Source organism: Eptesicus fuscus, chromosome 21 (assembly GCF_027574615.1).
Source record: "Eptesicus fuscus isolate TK198812 chromosome 21, DD_ASM_mEF_20220401, whole genome shotgun sequence".
NCBI lineage: Eukaryota > Metazoa > Chordata > Mammalia > Chiroptera > Vespertilionidae > Eptesicus > Eptesicus fuscus.
Window position 1 is genome coordinate 574,138 of NC_072493.1, and position 22,479 is coordinate 596,616.

At 42.5% G+C, this 22,479-nt stretch overlaps 1 protein-coding gene across 3 annotated transcripts in view; it reads right to left on the reverse strand.

Moving 5' to 3' along the window:
• Positions 1 to 22,479, reverse strand: part of RSPRY1 (ring finger and SPRY domain containing 1) — a 31,278-nt gene that overhangs the window by 2,125 nt on the left and 6,674 nt on the right. For all 3 annotated transcript variants that reach the window (XM_054711186.1, XM_008152305.3, XM_054711185.1), the window contains 13 exons: positions 16,649 to 17,150; positions 13,515 to 13,567; positions 12,705 to 12,817; positions 11,550 to 11,676; positions 10,692 to 10,750; positions 8,789 to 8,855; positions 8,251 to 8,382; positions 6,709 to 6,824; positions 5,413 to 5,556; positions 5,015 to 5,126; positions 2,215 to 2,317; positions 1,476 to 1,628; positions 493 to 597 (listed from right to left, as the gene is read on the reverse strand). In XM_054711186.1, coding sequence (XP_054567161.1) covers positions 493 to 597; positions 1,476 to 1,628; positions 2,215 to 2,317; positions 5,015 to 5,126; positions 5,413 to 5,556; positions 6,709 to 6,824; positions 8,251 to 8,382; positions 8,789 to 8,855; positions 10,692 to 10,750; positions 11,550 to 11,676; positions 12,705 to 12,817; positions 13,515 to 13,567; positions 16,649 to 16,995 — 1,631 coding nt within the window. In that variant the 5' untranslated portion in view covers positions 16,996 to 17,150. The remainder of the gene's footprint in view (positions 1 to 492; positions 598 to 1,475; positions 1,629 to 2,214; positions 2,318 to 5,014; positions 5,127 to 5,412; positions 5,557 to 6,708; positions 6,825 to 8,250; positions 8,383 to 8,788; positions 8,856 to 10,691; positions 10,751 to 11,549; positions 11,677 to 12,704; positions 12,818 to 13,514; positions 13,568 to 16,648; positions 17,151 to 22,479) is intronic.

Sequence of the window (22,479 nt, forward strand, 5' to 3'; positions counted from 1 at the left end):
GGCTGGCCTGCTTGGGGACTGTCGTACTTGCTGGTCTTGCTGGTGTTTGGCCGCTCTGTTCTATCGGTCTGGGCTGCCCTCTGAGTCCACTTCAGACAACGGATGTTTGCTTAGGTAGCAGGGAGGCCCTGCCTGCTCAATGGTTAGGAGTATAAATAATAAATACATGAGGAGGCTCTACAACAAAGAGGGACTGCCCACGAAGCTCATAAATAGCATTAAACGTTTCACATTTTGTGATGTGAAAACTATTGAAAATATAGCACGGAGAAAACAAAGGCCTTCGGTATTAAGCAGCTGCTTCTATTTCAGGCACGTTCTTGGAGACAGCCATGCACTACGTGCCCAATTGAGTTCCTCATTTAGCCCACTCTAACACAGTGAACTTGATGAACAGCTATGAAACTGGACACTCTAAAATCAATTCAAAGACACGATGAAACTGCCTAATGTAACGTACAAAACAGGAACTAATCACACAAGCTCTCTTACCTGTGTCCACATGGCTTCAGCTGTGTGTCTGCTACCTCATCGCAACACAGGGAGCAGCAGTTCTCCCGGATACTGACTTGCTTCAACAGAGCAAGACGCCTGTGCCTGCGTGGGAAACAGCGTGGCAGAGAAGTGGGCCGTGAGCAGTGAGGCCGGGAAACGCTTTGAAAACGCTGTGTGTGTAGTGAACGAAAGAGGGGCTAACGGCAGACATGACCCGCTCAGGGCCACAGAGCAGGACTGACGAGTAGTGACTGACTATCCCACAGGATGAGCTGATCATAAATCCCTCACTGGGCAGGTCACCGTAGGGAGTCACATCAATTCCTCAGGAAAAGGTTAACCTCTACCTTAGTTAGCCCTGTCCATGTTCTTAGGCACCTGGGACACCAGAATTTGAAAGGTTAAGAAGAGCAATCTTCTTTTCTAACCCCTGGGCGGAGCATCTGCAACTCCTCAGAGCTATCTTGTTGCCCACATACAACCTCTCGTCACTGTGAATGTTAAATGGTCACCACCCTGTACCTACCAACCCTAGGACCTGCCCCTCCTTGCAGGTTTTCCTGGTGTATGTGCAATGTGTGATACTGGCTGATTTTTACACCCAATATTAGCTCAGAACATTAATTTGGAAGTGCTCCTTCCTTCTGGGTTCTGCAACATTTTAAATAGCAGTGAAGTGATCTGTTGCCCAAATATTTGGTGGAGTTCTCCGGTGAAACCACCTGGGTCTGGTGCTTTCTGGGACCATAGCTCTTGATTTCTTTCAATTAATTTTGTAATAATTGTTTTGTTTCTATCTCTTCTGGGATGTGTTTTGGTAATTTATATTTCCTAGGAAGTTGCCATTTTACTCAGGTTTTTAAAAAAACCTGAATATGAAGCTTCATATTTGTATGAAGCTGAAAGAAGCCTCTTAGAAACGGTTATAATTTCTCATGAGACACACGAGGCAGTCTGGAGCTGGTCTGTAGACTCCTTACCTTGGCAAAATGATTTTCTCTTCAGCTCTTAGGAAGGCGTAGTCATTAAAAGTGCTAAATTTCATAGATGGTGGATATTTAAATGGTTTTGCTCCAAAATTGAACTCACATTGTTGATATGACATGAAACTAGCTGCAGCAAAAAATCCAGATCTACAGAAAAAAATAAGCAAGAGGTCAAGAAAATTCATAAAAACAAAGCAACGCTCACATGTGAAGTGGTTTTCAGAAGCTGGAATGAGTCACATCCTAGCGTAAAGGGGGACAGGATCTCCTGCCCTTATCTTCCCTATGTCAAACTTTGAGGTAACTTTAGGTATGATCAAATGGGTCCCCAATTACTTGAAATAAAATGGTTTCCCATCACACCTGACTATATAAATGGACAAATTTTTTTTTCTGGAAAAAAGTACATTCTGGCCTGGCTGTGTGCTCAGTGGTTGAGCATTGACCTATGAAGCAGGAGGTCAAGGTTAGATTCCAGGGCAGGACACATGCCCGGGTTGCAGGCTTGATCCCCAGTGGTGGGAATTCAGGAGTCAGTGGGTCACTGATTCTCATCATTGATGTTTCTATCTCTCTCCCCCTCTCCCTCTCTGAAATCAATAAAAATATATTAAAGAAAATAAATAAGATAAAAATTTTAAAAATGAGCTTTCTCAGAATAACTCTTAATTTTTTTTTAAAAAAGTGCATCCTGGCCATGTCCTCAAGTTTTTGAATGGGAAAAGCTACTTACACAGTAGACGAAAAGACTTGCTTCTCAGGAGGCAGCTGGTTGCCATTTAAAAAGAAGATCATTTGCTTTTCATTCAAGTCTAATAGAAATCCTACCGTATCTCCTGCAGGATAAAGCAAAGCACTGTTAGGATGAGGGTGTATACCACTGGGATTCTGCTAAGGGTCTCAGGGTTTTATATATATACTAGAGGCCCGGTGCATGAAATTCGTGCATGGGGGGTGGGGGTGGGCTGTGTGTGTCCTTTAGCCCAGGCTGCACCCTCTTGCAATCCGGGACCCCTCAGGGGATGTCTGACTGACAGTTTAGGCCCTATCTGGTCAGACACCCCTCTCGCAATCTGGGACCACTGGCTCTTAATTGCTTGCCTGCCCGCCTGATCACCCCTAACCACTCACCTGCCTGCCTGATTGCCCCTAACCACTTGCCTGCCTGCCTGATCGCCCCTAAGCACTCTGCCCGCCTGATCGCCCCTAAGCACTCTGCCTGCCTGGCTGAGTGCCCCTAACCGCCTCTGCCTCTGCTCCCAACGCCATGGCTTCATCAGGAAGGTTTCCCGGAAGGACATCTGGAATGATGTCAGGAAGGTCGTTCTGCTGTTCAGTCTAATTAGCATATTAGGAATTTATTATTAGATTTCAGAGAGGAAGGGAGAGGGAGAGAGAGAAACATCAATGATGAGAGAGAATGATTGATTGGCTCCCTCCTGCACACGCCACATTGGGGATCAAGCCTGCAACCTGGGCATGTGCCCTGACTGGGAATTGAACCATGACCTCCTGGTTCATAGCTCGACGCTCACCATGAGTCACACCAGCTGGACAAGTTTTTGCTTTTTAAGTTGTTAAAGGTGAACACATGAAATTTTACAATGATGGTAAGAAAAACAGACACTCACTGCTAGTAGAGGATAATCTGATAATATAGAGCAAAACATTTACAAAATGAAATTCTTTATCCCCCTTACCAGAAGTTCCACTTTAAGCATTTATCTTGAGAAAATCCAAAATGGTTCATATTTTTCTATAATAGTAATTTTAAAAGGTTAAAATGTAATTATCCAACCTTGAGGTATTGATTAATAAGTACAATTATGTAACATATTTATACCAAATTTTAAGGGGTTTTTAAAATATCTCTGGATAGTGGAATTACAAGGGATTTTAAGTTTCATTTTGCTTCCCTCCTCTATTTTCCAAAATTTGATAATAAACACATTACTTCAGTAATCCTTTGTAAAATTATTAAAAAACAAAAAACCAATCACACAGTCTTTGTAGACAGTGCCTCTATCTATGTTCTGTTAAATGAAGTTTCACATTCCTTCTCTAAGAACCTGCAAGCCATTCAAATGAAGGCCTATGTTTGACTTTTAAGGCTTTTTTTCCCTCCACTATCACTTTAGTTACTTAAGTGGAGCTGTCCCTGCATGGCAGGGGTCAATTTCCTGCTCTCTTAGCATGCCTGAAAATTCAGTTTACATTTATAATGCAGACTGGGGCAGGAAACAGAGAGAAAAGGCTTGGAGAAGGAGTTGGATATATCCCCTATCTAGCTCTAATGCTGGGGATAACATCTTTGCAGAGGCTCCATCCCCTACCATTTGATGCTATGTCTTCAGAACCTGCGTGTGTGTGTGTGTGTGCGTGCGTGTGTGTGTGTGTGTGTGTGTGTGTTGGGGGTGGGGGTGGGGGAGGGTTGGTGCGCAGCACCAGGAGGCCCCTGAGAATATCGCCCTCCAGTGCATGGTGCTATGGCAGGGAAAGCTTGTTTTCACTGTATTTAGCCAGTCTTTTCATTTATTAGTGAAAAGACTCAATAACCTTAGATCCTTCCATCTGAGTGTTTAACAAACCAACTGTGTGGCTCTGACTTCCTGCTTGAATCTTTCACTAATAAATGTTTTCATGGGTCCAGGGTCTTAGATACTGCTGAGTGGATGGAACAAAAATGGAATGGGGTGAAAAAGATCATACTGTTGCTAAGATACATTCTACAAACATCCTAGAGCCATGACGAAGTTTCTGGAAGCCTGAGTCCCCTGCAGCATCCTGAGGTTGCTATCTGAGAGCTTGTTTGGAGGTTCTAGCAGGGGAGCGCAGCTACTCGTATACCCTTGACCGAAGACCGGTCCTCTCCTCTGGGGGAAGGTCGTCCACTTCGCCCGAGCGCGCAGCTTCGGGAGGGATGCACATGGATCGGTGAGGGAGGAGGGGACACCCGCCTAGCCAGCCAGATCAGCCGAATCAACCCTGGCGATCAATGGGTGACAGATGTCGCAGCCAGATCGCCCTCACATCCCTGAGGTTGCTATCTGGAGAAGGGAGGCTGAGCAGACGTGTTTGAAGCCGGAAGTGCTCAAGCTGCCCTTAAAGGCTGCACCAGAGGTGCCCAGCATGTGTGCACTGAACAGTGCCTATTCCTCAGCCATCTGGTCTCTGAAAATATCCTCATTTAACTGGCATTACACTTTCAGTATCTTCAATATCTCCATTGCTGCTTTGATTCAAAACATATACCCAGAGAGGAAACTAGAATTCACATTAATCATAAGATGATCATTTCCCACTAAATTAAGACTTTCATATTCTGAGATGTTTTTGCTGAAGGAAGGGCTCCACCAGAGGTGAATTGACCAAGTGAATACCTTTCCCATCCACGGCAGGGATATGAAGGCGAACTAACCCTCTTCACACTGAATATTCTTCCACTAAAACATTTTAAGGCCCCCCAGAATAGATGCTTCATAATAAGTAATGTCTTGACCTAATCGATAACTTCATGATGGAGAAATGAATACCTTCTTTCCAGCAGGGGTGCAGGTGAGGCTTGCTTCTGGCATTGTACCAAATCAGCTGCCGACAGCCGTCGTAAGCACAGGAGTACTCATCGTCCCCAATGCCATAGCCTTCCTGGAGGGAGACAGGGCCAGGAGATCAGCAAGGCCTGCCGTGTTGCGGGGAAAGTGTGTTGTTGTTTTTTTAAACATATTTTTATTGATTTCAGACAGGAAGGGAGAGGGAGAGACAGAAACATCAATGCTGAGAGAGAACCACTGATGGGCTGCCTCCTGCATGCCCCCTACTGGGGATCGAGCCCACAACCCGGGCCTGTGCAAACCTATCTGAAAAATAAGAGTCCTCCACCCACTCAGCCAAAACTGCCGCCGCACCCACTGGCAGTCCTCAGGGTACTCACATGATTGAGAAATTTGCTGTCGCGGGTGGCCCATCCGATCTGCATGACACCGGAAGTAATCACGGTTACTTCGTAGTACCACACCCCAGCATCCACACAAAAGGTGCAACGCACACTTTCAAAAGAGGAGGCATCACAGCGAGCCTGGCAAAACCAAAGAGCGAGACAGGCCCCCCTCAATGCCTGAAGCCCAGCATAGACACTGACAGCTCAGGGCCGGAGTTTTCCTTCTGGAAGCTTCTGGGGGGCCACTGCCTCCTTCTCTGTGCACCTCAGTGACAAACAGCGCAAAGCCGAGTGAAGCACACACCATGTCGCAGTTTTACTTCCAGGGAGTCCTAGCAGGACCGGAAGTCCTCAAAGATGGCTGCAGCAAGAAGTAGTGAAGGCTCCTGGCTTCACTTTTAAATACCTACAGAGCTTCGCTCTCACAGTAGAATCTTTTACAAATGCATAAACACTGCCTTAACCCGTACTTGATCTGATGGAGGGAGAGAAGGATTCTGAAGGGTATAAGATGCGGTATCTAAAAATAATTGAGCCCTAGCCGGTTTGGCTCAGTGGATAGAGCGTCGGCCTGCGGACTGAAGGGTCCCAGGTTCGATTCCGGTCAAGGGCATGTACCTTGGTTGCGGGCACATCCCCAGTGGGGGGTGTGCAAGAGGCAGCTGAATCGATGTTTCTCTCTCATCAATGTTTCTGGCTCTCTATCCCTCTCCCTTCCTCTCTGTAAAAAATCAATAAAATATATTTTTAAAAAATAATTGAAAGCAGAAAACTACATCAAGCATCTGGCAATACGGAAGGTCAAAGAGCGGTCTGCAGCCATTCTGCAAACAGCTCTTTCATCTTGACATGCCTAGTGCCCATGTGCCTGCCTGCACATAAGCAGCTTTGTCACCCACCTTCGCCAGACCAGAGCACTTCCAGCACAGGGAGGAGAGGAAGCGCTAGCCCCGAGACAAGCGGCTCTGCAGGGACTACAACAAGGAAGGGCCTCTTAGAAACACCCGTCTTTGTGCCTTTAGCTGGATAACATGGCAGAGATGAAAGACGGACATATTGAAACCAAACCGTCAGTAAATATCATAGTGCTTCCTATGCGTACAGCACTATGTGGGATCTAAAAGGTAATGATACCCAACACCCTCTCTCCTGCCACTTGGACCTCTAACCACTCTCTGAAATGAAATAAATTTCCGTCTCCTCTGCAGGAAATTGCTTTCGTTCAGAACCAGGGCATGAAAATGAAAATAAAGTCCCCTCCCCCGCAGAGTCCATGTGCAGCAGCTTTACCTCCAGGCCATGCGGCGAGATCTTCAGGTACTCGCTGACATCATTGCTGTTCAGCATGGCCCTGATGCTGCTCAAGTCCACTTTCTCATAGGTCAGCTGCCGACCTTCTTTCAAAACTGCAAGAGAGAAGGCGCCATGTTTCTAAGCCCACTGCGGTGGGAAGAAGCTAGTGCCGTGGCTCAGGGCCATTCCTGTTCAGAGGTGGAGGTGCTCAGGAGTGGCAGGTTGGGAGGGGGACTTACAGCCTTGGCTTGGCGGCTACACTACCATATGACGCTAGGGAAGGCAGCGCTGGGCTCCCCACGTTCATTACAGGAAGGCCTCAGAGATACTGTGGGTTCTGTTCCAGACACTGCAATAAAGTATTGCAATAAAGCAAGTCACATGACTCTTCTGGCTTCCCAGTGCAATAGAAAGATGTCTGCCTGTATTGTATATGCAACCAAACCGGAACTGTGTGTTCAGAATTATTCTTTGACTGGCAGAACACAGGCTGTGCGCTAAGCCAGCCCCACAACGTTGCGGTAGCAGCAGGGGCTACGTGTCCAATGGCGCTGCAGCGCAGTGCTCACTGTGGCTGGGAAGTGAGGAGCGACTGGTAAAATTGTCTTATTCTAGCAGCCCTTGGAGGAGGAGGAGAGAAAACTCAGGAGCAACCCTGTTGTGTAGGTAAGACATGACTTGAGGTTTTTGTTTTTTTTTAAATATTTTTTTAAAATATATTTTTATTGATTTCAGAGAGGGAAAGGGAAAGATAGAAACATCAATGATGAGAGAGAATCATTGACCAGTTGCCTCCTGCACGCCCCCTACTGGGGATCAAGCCTGCAACCTGGGCATGTGCCCTGACCAGGGTTCGGAATTGAACCGTGACCTCCTGGTTCATGGGTCATTGCTCAACCACTGAGCCATGCCAGCTGGGCCATGACTTGAGTTTTGAAGAGCCAAGATGGGACAGGGAGAAGAGTACAGAGAGGGATGCCTAGTGAGGGGACAGGCCCAGAGGTAGGAACGATGGGGACCTGCTTGTAGGACAGCAGGAGACAGTGTGTGCTGGGAAGAGCCGGTCACGTAGTGCCATCTGATTAACGGCCTTGAGGCAGCAGGAAACGGGGCAGCAGTGAAGTTTTACAAGGGAGGTGCTGGAACCAGAAGCATTCCCTATCCTTCCTGTCTGAAGGGCCCCTAAACATGTTTCTGCTGGAATGTAGCCAACCCACAAGTAGAGGTCCTTAAAGGAAAGACTCATGCTCACTGTTACAAACTGAAGGCCAGTGATCCTACGTAAGAAAAAGGTTTGGGCCCCAACTGGTTTGGCTCAGTGGATAGAGCATCAGCCTGCAGACTGAAAAGTCCCAGGTTCAAGGGCACATGCCTGGGTTTCGAGCTCGATCCCTCCCTAGTAGGGGGCGTGCAGGAGGCAGCCAATCAATGATTCTCTCTCATCATTGATGTTTCTGTCTTTCTCTCTCTCTTCCTCTCTGAAATCAATAAAAACGTGTTAAAAAAAAAAAAGAAGTGGGTTTGGAAATGGAAACTTACAGAGATTGTCTAAGCTCCACTGGGCACAGAAACCAACTTGACGTTTCAGATAATCGGGATCATGGGTCCAGGACTCCAACGTGACAAGCCGGTTACTAATGCTGGATTCAGAGATAGTCAACTTATTTTCACCTGTTTGGAAAGACGTAAACCTTGAATGGATCATGAAAGGGTAAGATGATTCGCTGGACAGATTAGTGGTGGGAAGGAGTGAGGAGAGGTAGAGAACTTGGAGACTAGAATAATGACACAGCTCAAGAGCTCTGCTATTTTCTGGAAAGTAGCAACCTCATCGCTAACTTTTTAGCTACAAAAAGTGGGTAATCATGGTCACCAAGTTTTGATTCTCAGGTGAGAACCTCTTTCTTGCCTTTGTCCCTGGTACATCTCACTGGCCTTGAGGTGTCTACACAGACAAAAACAGGATGTATGCATGTTCCATGGGGTTCCAAGCGTAAACTCACCCAGTAACTGAGAAAAATCAGATTTTTAACAACCGATACATAAGATCATTAGTGCAAGAAGTCACTATACCTACTTGTCTGTGCAAACTTTTCCAGTGCGATAAGTGCAAAAAGCATGACTGTGGGGTGGGACTGTAACTTCTGAAAGACAACAAAAGATAAAAAAACAAAAAACAAAAACATCATTCCCTGCAGAGGCGGCAAGTTATCAACTTCCTCTTCTCACCCAGTATGTGCTAGGTTTCTGTTGGAGCAGTCAGAAAAGTTTTCCTCATCCCAGGCCTCCATTATCCCTTTGCTGATATTGTTAGTAACGAAGAACCAGGACAGAGTCTCTTCAAGGCTTATGTTATTTTCTTAAGGTTACAGGGTTCACTTAGAGTTATGGAAATTTCAGAAGTATCTGGTTAAATGCACTATGTTATTTTACTTAGTAGCATTTACATATATTAGGGCTTTATTAAATAAAATAATACTGATTCTTACATTCATTTAAGCAAGCCAAACAGAAACCTAGAATTATAGCAAAAAATGACTTTTTATTCATCACCCTAAAAGGAACAATTCATCATTGCTGGGTTCTAAAATAATAATGAAATTAACAACTAGTGGCTTAGTTTTCAATCTGTTCCCTGAAAGGAATGCCACATGCTGACGGCAGGTGGAAAAGCCAGTGAGCTCTCTCCGTTACATTTCAGTTCAGCGCCATGAGCTTACCTGTAAGGAAAGGCCTATCTGCTCAACATCACGTCTCACAGCCATGCTCTCACACGGCTACTAGGAGCTCTAGGACATCCCACAAGTCCACTCCTTCCCTGGCGCCCAACTAGGTTCTGCAAAGCTCATATAACCACCACCCTGCCCTGTTGCAAACCTGCTCAGCACCCTGCTTCATGCCCCACTGCCTGGCTTTTGGGCCCTAGGCCCTCCCCTCTGGCTACTCAGCCTATGTCCTCCTGTCTCTGAACACTGTCTTCCAAGCAGACCATTCTCTGTAATGTGCCAGCAACACGGCCTTGTCTGTCTGTGGGCTCTGCCAGTGATGTGCCGCTAGCCCAGAAACTCACTTTTTTCTCTGTGTGCACAATCAACTCCTAACCTCACCATGTGGCCCATTTTCCTCAGGAAGCCTGTCGCCCAGGACTCTCCGGCCGGCACCACCCACAGTGCCCACCTCCTATCACCTCAGAATCGTAGCACGTGGTCTGAAGGAAGCGATTTTGTCCTTGATCATATCCTGCCACAAAATGGAGGCTTATTGTCTTGTCTGAGTAGTTTTGTTCCCTCAACTAACAAGGAAACTTCTTGAGGGCAAAGAACTGGTGTACAATTCCGTATCCCCAGGGTGGTTCCCTGACATAATATTGAGTGTTTTAAGGCCACATCACATAGTACTGAAAGAGGTCTTTCAGATTTTGAAGGCCAATGCTCACTGCAAAAGTAACTGAAAAATACAGACCAGTCAAGACTGCAGCCCAGCAGTGTGAGGTCTGACAGCAGAGGCACAGCAAACCACAAGCTTCCCCAGCAAGACATCAAATCCCCAACAAGTTTTAGGAGCCTTAGTGACAGGGGAGGGGAGGAGGACTAGAGATTTAGATACATTAGGAATCTGACCTGCAGGTTTCCTGGTTTGGAATGCCATGTAATTTTGTTTCCCTGGGGTGGGGAGAGAGGGGGTCCCCACTACCATTTGCTAGATGCTAAAGACACACACACAAAAAGTCAATCATAGCCGCTATCTTGTGACTGCATTTAAAACCAGCCCAGCCCAGCTGTTTTCCTTGTAATAAATTCCTATCCCACCCTCATTTTTTTTTTAACACAGGAGGGAATAAGCACTCAGGAAACACCTGCAAATAAAATTTATAACATTTATAACTGATTCCATTCTCTGTGCCAATGGCTAAGCTGGCAATTTTAGAAAAATGCACCATTCTAATGGCTAAGAATAACCAGCTTCGATGTCTCACTTACCAGACACTGCAGCAAATATTCCAGTATTCCTGGGCTAAGTAACCCTATACTTGCAGGACCTAGATGAATACACAAACACTGGGTGTAATGAAATGTGCCATGTTAGTTTTGAGCAGTAACTAGTAACAATACAATAGTTTTGGTAGAACTCTTACCAAGCACTCTCCTGCACATGATCTTATTCAAGCCTCCCGCTCTGAGGTAGGGACTAGTACTATCCCCAAATCATAGATGAGCAACTGAGCCTTCCCCCGGCGCCCCCAAGTGAAGCGACTTACTCCAGGCCACTTGGGGAGCACATGGCAGAGTATGAACCAGCACCCATTTGTTCTGATTTCTAGTCCATTGCTCCTTCCACCACATATGACATAGTGAGCTAGTCCCCTGTACTTGAACGTTAACCTTCCTAAAATGGGTACTATTCATAAAAAATTAAATATCTGTTTCTCTTCTCAGGAACTGCTCCAATTTAAAGTTCTTTTTTCTCTTCCCCCTACCTTTTATGTCTCTATCACCTAGATAAACTTTATAAAGTAGGTGCACATATGTATGTTACATACATACATATAGAATCTTTACATTATACTAAGTTCAGCCTTTTCTCCTATTCTTAATTTTAAAGCAAGTACTTACTACTCGTTCTTTTAAATTTCCCTCTGAAAATCCTCAAAGCTTAATTAGATTGCATTTACCTCCGTGGCCTTTGTGTAATTTTTTTCATTATCCCTGTCACTCATTTTTGGGGGTGAGGGGGGAGACTCTTCTTTCTGGTACCATTATAACTTACTAGCCCTGCAGTGCAGCCTTCCCCGTACTGTCAAACAACTTAAGATCTTCTTGGCGGAGCTTCCCAGTTACCTGCTAGCTTCTCGGCCAAGCAGCCCAGGACAGCAGATGTGTTCCTGTGTTTGGCAGGATGGCCTGAGTCCTGGCAGGCCACTTCTCCATTTAAATTTAGAATTTCTGTCAATTTCTGGAGTGCATCCTAAAAACAAAAATGAACAAGTGGATTTGATAAATACACTACTTAGTTTCCCCCCCTGTCCAAGATAATCCTCATAGGCAAAAGCTATCATCAGGCGTTAACTCAGAACAACCACACAGAAATGATATACTGTTACCCAATATATCATTATTGAAGGGAAATATTATTTGATTAACCTGAAAGTTGTCTCACATAAATTGCTAAATTCTATTCCATTCAAAATGTAATAGTCATACCAGATATATGCTATATACTCTCGAATCATGAAATCATTTGGGTAGACTAAATCTACCAGTGCCATTATAATTTATAACAACAGGGCCTAGTGATGTTGAAGTAAAAAGTTACTTTAAAATTTTTTATTTTTTTACCAAGCAAGAATAAATCTCACCAGAGCTTTTGAGACAAATTAGGATAAAAACAAACCTCTTATAAGCCTAAGCAACAGTCAATTCATCAGTGACTTGGCCAAAGACTCTTCCCTTTTGTCCACATTGTTTTGCAATGTTGGGCCTTAAGGTCTGAGGTTTAAACAAATGAAAGATGCCAGAACTCAGCATTTTAAAAAAAGGATTCCATAGAACACATGGACTAAGGCAACGAGAGTTTGAACTTTGGTCCTATGTAAGGGATAATCAAGATTATACAATCTTTAATGTTTGAATAAGGCTCAAAAGTGTTTTTAGTATAAGTTTTTTTCTTAATAGAAAATGTGTAAAGTTTTTGTTACGAGGAAATTGTTTAAATATAAGAAAATCAGCTCAACAACTGATTCTTCTCTCCCAGTTTCCAAAGATTGTATTTTAGATTAAATGCCTTCATTTTTAATTTTTAAAATTTTAAACTAAAGCTTTATAGTGAGCCATTGATAGGAGAATGTAGCACTTCATTAGTTTATATAATGAAATTAATACTGAATAAAACAGATACCATAAAGAGGAAATGCATTACATCAAATATTCTTTGTGGTCATTCATCCTGTGTTTAAGCACAGATGACAGTTTCATAAAAGATAAGTATTAACTTACTTTAGTGGGCAATGGACATTCATCTAGTAACAATGTTATAACAGCTGGTCCCAATGGATCTTCCAATGGAATAACTCTAATTAAAGACTGGACAACGTCCAACCATCCTTCATCTAAGAGCAAATCAAGAAGATTACATGATGGAGCCACTACTTTAAAAATGTGAAAATACATAACCTATGACCCAAGATGACTTCACATTAAAATAGAAACACTGTTGGCCTTCATCCTGTAACTTTTTAGCAGCTACCGACTGGCATGGACATAGTCATCAATTGCTAGTAATCATGGTAGAGTCAAAGAATCCAAATTTACAGGAGTCTGGTAATTTTTTGGCAGCTTTATTTGGAGGAAATTCAAACTATGATCCTGGGTTCTCAAAATATGACTTAAAAAGTTTTTGGCATTTTATTTATGACATAGGAGTTAACCAAGAAGATTAAGTATCTGAAGTAGTTGGCTCTATTTTCAGAATTGTACTTAGCAAATTGAGGGACAAAAATGAGCCTTCCCATTTTAGAAGAGTTATGGTCAAAGACCCATCAATTCCAAAAAAAATTTCTGGTAATAATTTCAATGAGATAAAACTATTACTGAGAGGTACAGCTACATATTCAGGATGCAATATACATTTCCTATCCCTTGTCTAAGAAAATTTCCATATACTAAGGGATTTTTTTTCTTTGTCATACCTGTCAAGTATTTTTGGGATCTTTTATTTTTTTAAAAAGTGGTCACATTTCTTTATAGTCGTTAATTTCATAATCATTAATTCATTAGAAAGTATTTAAAAAAAACGTAAAAAAATACCTGTTTCTGCCATTTCGTGCAATGTAATCATTGAATAGGGAGGTTCCTGATCACTGAAAAACAAACATTCAAGGCATCAGACTTGAAGAAATGAGAAATGACAATTCCAAACAAAAGTTTACCCTCTACCTGGTTGGCTGGCTCAGTGGTTGATCATTCACCTGTCAACCAGGAGGTTACTATTTGATTCCTGGTCAGGGCACATGCCTGGGTTGCTGGCTGGATCAGTGTGCAGGAGGCAGTCAATCGATGATTCTCTCTCATCATTGATGTTTCTCTCTCTCTCACTCTCCCTTCCTCTTTCTAAAATCATTAAAAACATTTTTTAAAAAAAGAATGATTTTAAAAAATAAAAATAAAGTGTATTTGCTACAGCAACTCTCTCACTATATTGAGAACTGTGCTCTCCTATCAGAATCAACGTCACCCTTTCCTAAGCAACAAGGAGAACAAGAAACACAGACCATTTTATAACTGCAGACACCCTTTTAGGTGTATTCTTACTAGGCCCGTCTATCTTTCATGTCTAGTTTTATAAGCCTTATAAACTTTATAGGCTATAAAATTCTTCTTCAGTAGTTTCTAAAAAGCAAGCTATGTGACACTGTTTATAGACTGTCTGAACCCTGCTTTGCCATTATATTCTCCAACGTGGCACTTCACATTTGTTCTACACCTGCCTTAGTTTTCTATTCTCAGAAGAGTTGTAACTATAATTCAGCACAACAGGTTTAAGGTGCAAGTTACCCAATTACTCAAATGTACATCACTTGCCTCATGGAAGTGAATTATGTGCTTTATCAGCAAGTTCTCTTATAATATATAACATTTTCCTGAAGTTTGGAAATAAAGCTCCTACCTTGCACCTGGCTGGTGGGGCTCAGTGGTTGAGCCCCACCTGTGAACTTAGGAGGTCACGGTTCGATTCCGGGTCAGGGCGCATGCCCAGGTTGCAGGCTCAATCCCCAGTGAGGGGGCCTGCAGGAGGCAGCCGATGAGTGATTCTCTCTCATCCCTGATGTTTCTATCTCTTCCTCCCTTTCCCTTCCTCTCTGAAATCAGTAAAAGATATATATATATATATATATATATATATATATATATATATATATATATATTCTTTTTTAAAATTTCTTTATTGATTATGGTATCACATAATTCCCATCCCAAACCCCTCCCTAAAAGATATATTTTTAAAAAATATGTAAAGCTCCTACCTTGCCTCCAGACTCTCTGAGTCACTTTTTAAAATATATGGCAAAGTCTATTCTGTATTGGTTTTTCCAACGGGCTTAAATAGCATTGCTTATGGTTTACTTCCTTATTTGGGAGGGACAACTTTTCCCAACAATTTTATGGTGTTTTAAATCTCACCATGAAGAAATTGGATATAACAGCTTCTAGTCCCTTGCTTCAGTTTGGAGGATGTAAATGGCATAGATTTACTCAATAGGTATGTCCTACAAATATATTAAGGTTACATTAAATTAATTCAGAACTACTGCAAAGGCTGGTTTTCATGAACTTAGGAAGGCCTTTCTGAACTACTATGGAGAATATATATAAGAAACACTTTCCCCAGCATGTTCTATAGCAGATAAAAAGATGTGCAGAACAGCCTGGCTGGCATGGCTCAGTGGTTGAGTGCCAACCTGTGAACCAGGAGGTCACAGTTCAATTCCTGGTCAGGGCATATGCCTAGGTTGTGGGCTCGATCCATAGTGTGGGGCGTGCAGGAGGCAGCCAATAGATGATTCTCTCTCATCACTGACATTTCATCTCTCTCTCCCTCTTCCTCTCCATCTCCCTTCCTCTCTGAAATCAATAAAAATACATTAAAAAGATGTGCAAAACAAATTTCTTTCTACGAGGGAAAACAAAAAACCCACCTCAAAATAACACATACAGGTATACTTTGCTTTATGCTATGATTTTTGAGGGACTAAACAAAATCACATTCTAAAAATGTGATTATCAAATATTTAGACAACTAAATTTACTAGCAGAGCTTGAAGGAAAAACAATTCAGATATAACTTATAAAAAGCATTATCATTATCTCATGACAATCCCTCTAAGAAAGGCATTATTCCCCATTTAAAGATGAGAAACCGGAGGCTTAGAGAAATCACTTACCAGTGTCATGTAGCTAGTGAAGGGGCTGGGTTAGAATTGAATCTTGGTCCATCATGGTTCATCAAAAGTTCAAAAACTTTTGTCCCTAACTACTGAACTGCATGGTTCAGTTAAAAGGTTTTTCCGTTCGCACAACGCCCTCTGATTTCACCATGATTCGATCTGGGAGGTCGTATTTAAGCGTCAGACAAAGCGGAGGGACACACAAGACAGGAACAGGGTGCCCTGCGTTCCCACTTACCGTTTTCCCGAATGGATCTAAGGGGCCAAACGGGGAGATTAAAACAGAGAGCAGGATGAGAACTCCTTGATCTATGCTCTTATGATGCCAACACAAGTTTCGTGCAGCCATGCTCTGAATTTCTGGTCAGAGGAGTAGTCAGGATAAAAGTGAGTCTTTGTGAAACCATTTCCTATTGTAGCCTGCAATACAAACTCACTTCATATTTACTATATTCCCTATAAAGACCATGGATTTAATTAGTGTTTTCTGCTATAGAAATATTTAGACAGCCCTAGTCAGACTAAATACTTGGGCTCAGTGGATAGAGTGTTGGCCCGAGGACTGAAGGGTCCCTGGTTTGATTCTGGTCAAGGGCTCATACCTCAGTTGCAGGCTCCATCCCAGGCCCCGGTCAGGGCACGTGCAGGAGGCAACCAATTGTCGTATTTCTCTCACATCGATGTTTCTCTCTCTCTCTCTGTCTCTCCCCCTCCCTTACACTCTCTCTAAAAATCAGTGGAAAAATATCCTTGGGTGAGGATTGACAAAAAAGGAAATTAAATTTAGACATTTCCAGTTGGGAGTAGATGTTAGTAAGTAAAAACACCCAACTGTAAAATACACTCTGCCACCAGAAGAGAAGTAAAATATTCTCCCTTGCTCTCTGAGCTCAAGGCTTGGCGAATACATCCTGTGAACTGCAGGAGTCCAAGAGTTATGGTTCCTGGCAGAACATTTTTCATTGCACAGAAGGTGACTGTTACTCAGATACTTACTTATCTACAAGAGTCCGTATGACTGCCAGTGTGTCCAGCACTAACCCATCTACGTTTTGTTTCTTTCTCCGTGGTTCATGTGGTCCTCGGCCCCTCCTCGGTGGCCGAACAGGATCCCGGGGTTGGTTCCTTATGTCAACAGTGGGGACTGCATTGTTCTCGGCCTGTTGCTGCTGGGTGTCAACACTATCTTCTGCTCCACTGTCATCTCGGCAGATACAGGAATTCCCCATGGCAGCAGCACCTCCAGTCCCCAGGAAGTGGGCTATGTGTTCCTCAAGAGTCAACAGCAGACCCTGGCCAAGGCTTCTGCTCGCTAAGAACACGGCCCAACCAAAGACAATCATTTAGATAGTTTTCCGTTTTCCAAGTACTGCTTTCATAATCCAGGGTGGAGACACTTGCATCCTATCTGTTTTTAACAACTGAATGCTGAAGAAAGGTGCAGAGTTGATCTCCAACATTCTCAATTACAGGGAATCCTGGTCATCCAGCAGCAGTTCTAAAAGAAATAGAGAAAACCAAAGGAAAATGAACCAAAGGTTTGTGGCTATTCAATGACTCCAACTTTTCTAGTTTGATTTCATAGACAGTGGGATTACAATGAAGAATCATCTTTGGTTATTTTTATACGTTTCTGACTCAAAGAGGTATCTCTGCATGAGAGAATTAACAATCAATAATTTTTATCATCCTATATGATAAAAAGCCTGACCCACAGGTTGAGAACCGCTGCTGTAGAGCCTAAGACCATTGGAAAACACAGATATTTACATTACGATTCATACCAGTAGCAAAATTACAGTTATGAAGTAGCAACGAAAATAATTTTATGGTTGGGGGTCACCACAACATGAGGAACTGTATTAAAGGGTCTCGGCATTAGAAAGGTTGAGAACCACTGGGTTAGGGTGTCAAGGTGGGGCGGAGGGCAGGTGGGCGGGGTACACGCTGGTGGGCAGGGCCACACGATTTCACACACTGGGTCACTAGTTACATTATGAAATTGATTGCTAAACCATATCCTTGTAAACCACCGGAGTTACCATTGATTTTTTTTTTTTTAAAGTATGTGTGGTTCTATATACAGAACTACATTAGAAAAATGTGTACAGCCCTAGCTGGTTTGGCTCAGTGGATAGAGCATCAGCCTGCGGACTGAAGGGTCCCAGGTTCGATTTCGGTCAAGGGCACATGCCTGGGTTGCGGGCTTGATCCCCATTAGGGGATGTGCGGGAGGCAGCCAATCAATGATTCTCTCTCATCATTGATGTTTCTATCTCTCTTTCCCTCTCCCTTCCTCTCTGAAATCAATAAAGATATATTTAAAAAAAGAAAAAAAAGAAAAATGTGTACAGTTGTTCAAGGGTTCCTTTTTTGGATAAAAAACAAATTGCCTCCTTTCTTACTTTACATGTATGAGAAAATTTAATGTTTAAAATAAAATATCTAATTACAGAGGTTTGTTGTTAAAAAAGTATGATAGCCGAAACCGGTTTGGCTCAGTGGATAGAGCGTCGGCCTGCGGACTGAAGGGTCCCAGGTTCAATTCCAGTCAAGGGCACGTACCTTGGTTGCGGGCACATCCCCAGTGGGAGGTGTGCAGGAGGCAGCTGATCGATGTTTCTCTCTCATCGATGTTTCTTTTTTTTTAAAATATATTTTATTGATTTTTTACAGAGAGGAAGGGAGAGGAATAGAGAGTTAGAAACATCGATGAGGTAGAAACATTGATCAGCCGCCTCGTGCACACCCCCCCACTGGGGATGTGCCCGCAACCAAGGTACATGCCCTTGACCGGAATCGAACCTGGGACCTCTCAGTCCGCAGGCTGACGCTCTATCCACTGAGCCAAACCGGTTTCGGCTCATTGATGTTTCTAATTCTCTATCCCTCTCCCTTCCTCTCTGTACAAAATCAATAAAATATATATTTTAAAAAGTATGATAAAATTGTGATAGCACCTGTTTGATATCAAGAAGAATAAAAAGATAGAGCGTTCCACTTAAATTACCCAAACTACAGTGGTTTCCCATAGAGGCTCTTGAGAATTTACAGAAATCATACAGGTAGTTACAAAGTTTTTCTGTTATCTAAGCCAGATTCAGTTTGGGGAAAGGCAGATGCAACAAGGTTGCATTTTCACAATGATCAGTTTGTTGTACAACACAGCTGCTACAGAGTCAAGAAGAAGGACGCACCATTTGTTTTTGAAAATACTGACCAAGCACCTTGGGTCAGGCACCACGCTGGCTCTGGGAGAACAAGGCACGGTCCCTGTCCTCCAAAAACTCATGGGTGGCCATTCTCATCCCACACAGTATGTTTATCACGGAAAACCTAATGATAGAACTAGCTCTTCATTAAACTGAAAACTGGTTAGGTCTAGAGAGGAAGATTTAGAAGCAGGAGACTGACATGGGGCTGGTAGCAAAAAGTAAAAAATCATGCCGAGACCTGGAAACTAGGACCCATTAAGACTCAAATGGACACAGGAAGAATGAAACATTTGCTTACTTACAATTAAGTCCTCTGATATTGAGTAATGGCTCAGGAATAAATATAAATTAAATGTATAATTTGGTGGGATTAGAAACAAGAGAAAAATTACTTCCATTATTTGAACAGATTTGCAACAAATCATTTTAAACATATGTCCAGTTTAATTATCTCTCATAAATGGGGGTGGGGCTTGAAGAAAGAGACAGATAAGATGGAGATAAAGTTTGTGTGTACTAGGTGTACCAGTTAATAATGTGGATTTTTTTCAATAGATGGAGTTACACATATGTTGATATATATGAGATTTGATATGTAGGCTATTTTGTTGTATTGCTCCTTCAGATTACCACTTGTTCCGATCGATGGCACACGCACTTTCTGAGTAGCACTTCAAAAAACGTAGGAAGAAGTGGAAAATTGGGTCTCTGAATGGTCCGCCTCAAAACAAGAGAAGTTCTATTGGGACGGTACCCACAAATTACCTGAAAGATGGGGAAATGTGTAGGTAGCAATGGACATTACTTTGAATAAAGCACTTGATGTTTCTTTTGAAATTATCGTGTTTTCTTTGATTACAAAATCCGCATTATTACGGTTAATAATGCAATTAACTATTAACTGGTTAATAATGCAGATTAGTTATTAACTGGTTAATAATTCGGATTAACAACCAGTTAAAATGGGGATTAATCATTAACCGGTTACTAGTGCGGATTAACTATTAACCGGTTAATAATGTGGATTTTGTAATCCAAAGAAAATGTCAACACTTGTAAAGCTATTCAGAATAAGAAAGAAGAAAGTGTTGGGAGTGCTTGTGAGGAAAGCAGTGAGTTAAAAAGTGGTTGGATCACAAACTTTTAAATTTTATTCTATCCAAAACTTTTTCGATAATGCTTATATTATTAGTAAACTGAATGCAGAATAATTAATCTATGCAGCTCTCCATTTAGTATAGTCTCGAAGTAAATGGAAGATATCCAATACATACAAATAGGCATTTTTCAAAATATGACTAAATTTGGAGGTGAGAAGACAAAAACTGTTTTGTGGGGTTTTTTTTTGCCTATTTCTAAATTGAACTCAAGGGTAGCTTGGGTCAATTTCTTCTAAGTCACTTTCCTTATTTGGCCCAGAAAATGATGTCAACTACAAAATTTGTCAGAGAAGAAAAATAAGTTAAAAAAAAAAGTTTTCAAATATTTCAAAACCAAAGACTTACTTTTTAAAGAACTAGCTGTAAAGACCCGGTGTAAAGAAGAGATGAAATAGGTGGGAGAAGCTGTGAGGCATTTCAAAGGTAAGGCTATAAAACATACAAGGAAAAAATACGAGCTATTATCTTTTGAAATGTTCTGAAATGAGCATTACCGAGTGCTTTTGAAGTGACAGCCAAAGGCAGGGCCATAAATAAGCAGAGTGCATGATCTTCAGATTTCTTCAGCACTCAGAAACCTACATACAGCTCTTCCTCTGGAAAGGGCTGTCACTCCTGATGCTTTTCTCAGAGAACAAACAGCGAATAAATACTTCAGGCAAATGCCTGGGTCGTGAAGTTAAACAATTCCTCTTTAGAGAGCTTTACCTCATTCCAAAAGCATTCTGTGGACCATTGTTTTACGACAGTAACACTCAGCCTCCAGAGCTGGGACAGGATGCAGAGGCCACCGGCAGACAGCACAGGGAGGGGCGCCCAGCCTGCAATGTTGACAACTAAGCATTCTAATTACCCTGACTATAGACACACTTTACAGACAGGGAGAGAGTATAGTTCTTACAGCTCACAGTGCTACAGTGAGGTTTAAATCAAACAGTGCTTGTAAAACAAATGGCACAGTGCCTATACTTAAAGGATCCCCAAATGCAAGATGTTCTTAGAAAATGAGACCCAGCTAATCCAAGGTAACAAAATAATCCGGGAGGTGGGACTCTGGAGTAAGACTTGACTTAAGAGCACGAAGATAACTAAACAGTTTATCTTTTCTAGAATTCATCCACCTTGTACTGAAATAACCTTCACTTAGCTATACTTCTAGACTGCACCTGGGAAGGGATTGTAGCTTAATCATCCCAAATGTGATGAGCATTCAAAGCCCTTAGGTACTTCTTTTGCTAATTCCTGGTTCCACTCCAAATAGCCAGAGTCAGAATTTCTAGGATGTGGTCCAAGCAAGTGCTTTCTTAAAAGCTCCCCTGGTGATGCCCGGCCGGTGTAGCTAACCTGTTGAACATGGAACCAAGAGGCCGCCAGTTTGATTCCTGGTCAGAGCACATGCCCAGGTTGTGAGCTCGATCCCTTGTGGGGGGCGTGCAGGAGGCAGCCGATGATGTTTCTATCTCTTTCCCTCTCCCTTCCTTTCTCTCTAAAAAATCAATAAAAACAATTAAAAAAAACACACCAAAAACTCCCCAGGTCATTGTGTTGGGACCAGGTCTGGAAATCACTGCATAGAGAATCTAACGAAGAACTGACACAGTAGGCAGGACCTACTACTGACTGAATGAAGGGACAAACTGAAACACGAATGGGTGATTCTTCTGGGTTCAAGAAAGTTAACCTTCTTCCCAGGAAAATGAATAGTGATTATCTTTGGAGTGGTCAGCCAAAATACCTACTAGACCACAGTTACATCCATTAGTCATTATGTACAATGCATATCAACACAATGAATAAAACAGCTACCCTTATTTCTCACCAGATCTACCCTATGGAGCATCATAATGAACCTAGATGGTACCTTGCTCTTGGGCAATGTCATCCAAGGGTTGACAGACTGAATGAAAGAGAAAATGAATAAGACTAGAGATTATGTAAACCTGTAATGCCTAGATCCTTCACCTTAACTTTGAAGACTACTTAGCATTAGATGGGCAGTCAAGTCCATTTGAGACCAAAGACAAGCTAGTCACAAAATTTAAACATACACAACTATTAAATCTGCGGCCATGGCAACCATCAACTGATATGGCAATTATCGATTGTATTAATGATGATGATACCACTGGATGCCATTGCGTAGTAGAAAGACTTCTCACCATCTAAATAGCAATGCTTTTTAAATCATTATATTATTCATAGCAATTTTTCTGCAAGAGCATAGTTATAATCAAGCATTTCCTTTGTGAATCTATTTCTCTGAAGAGTAGTATTAATTTTGATTTCTTCTATTTTTTAATTGATTTTAGAGAGAGGAAGGGAGAAAAATGTTGATGTGAAACACTGATCAGTTGCCCTCCCTCTCCTTCCCGCCCCCCCCGCCCCCCATGCCCTGACCAGGATCAAGTGCGCAACCTGGTGTATGCCTTGACAGGGAATGGAAGCTGCCACC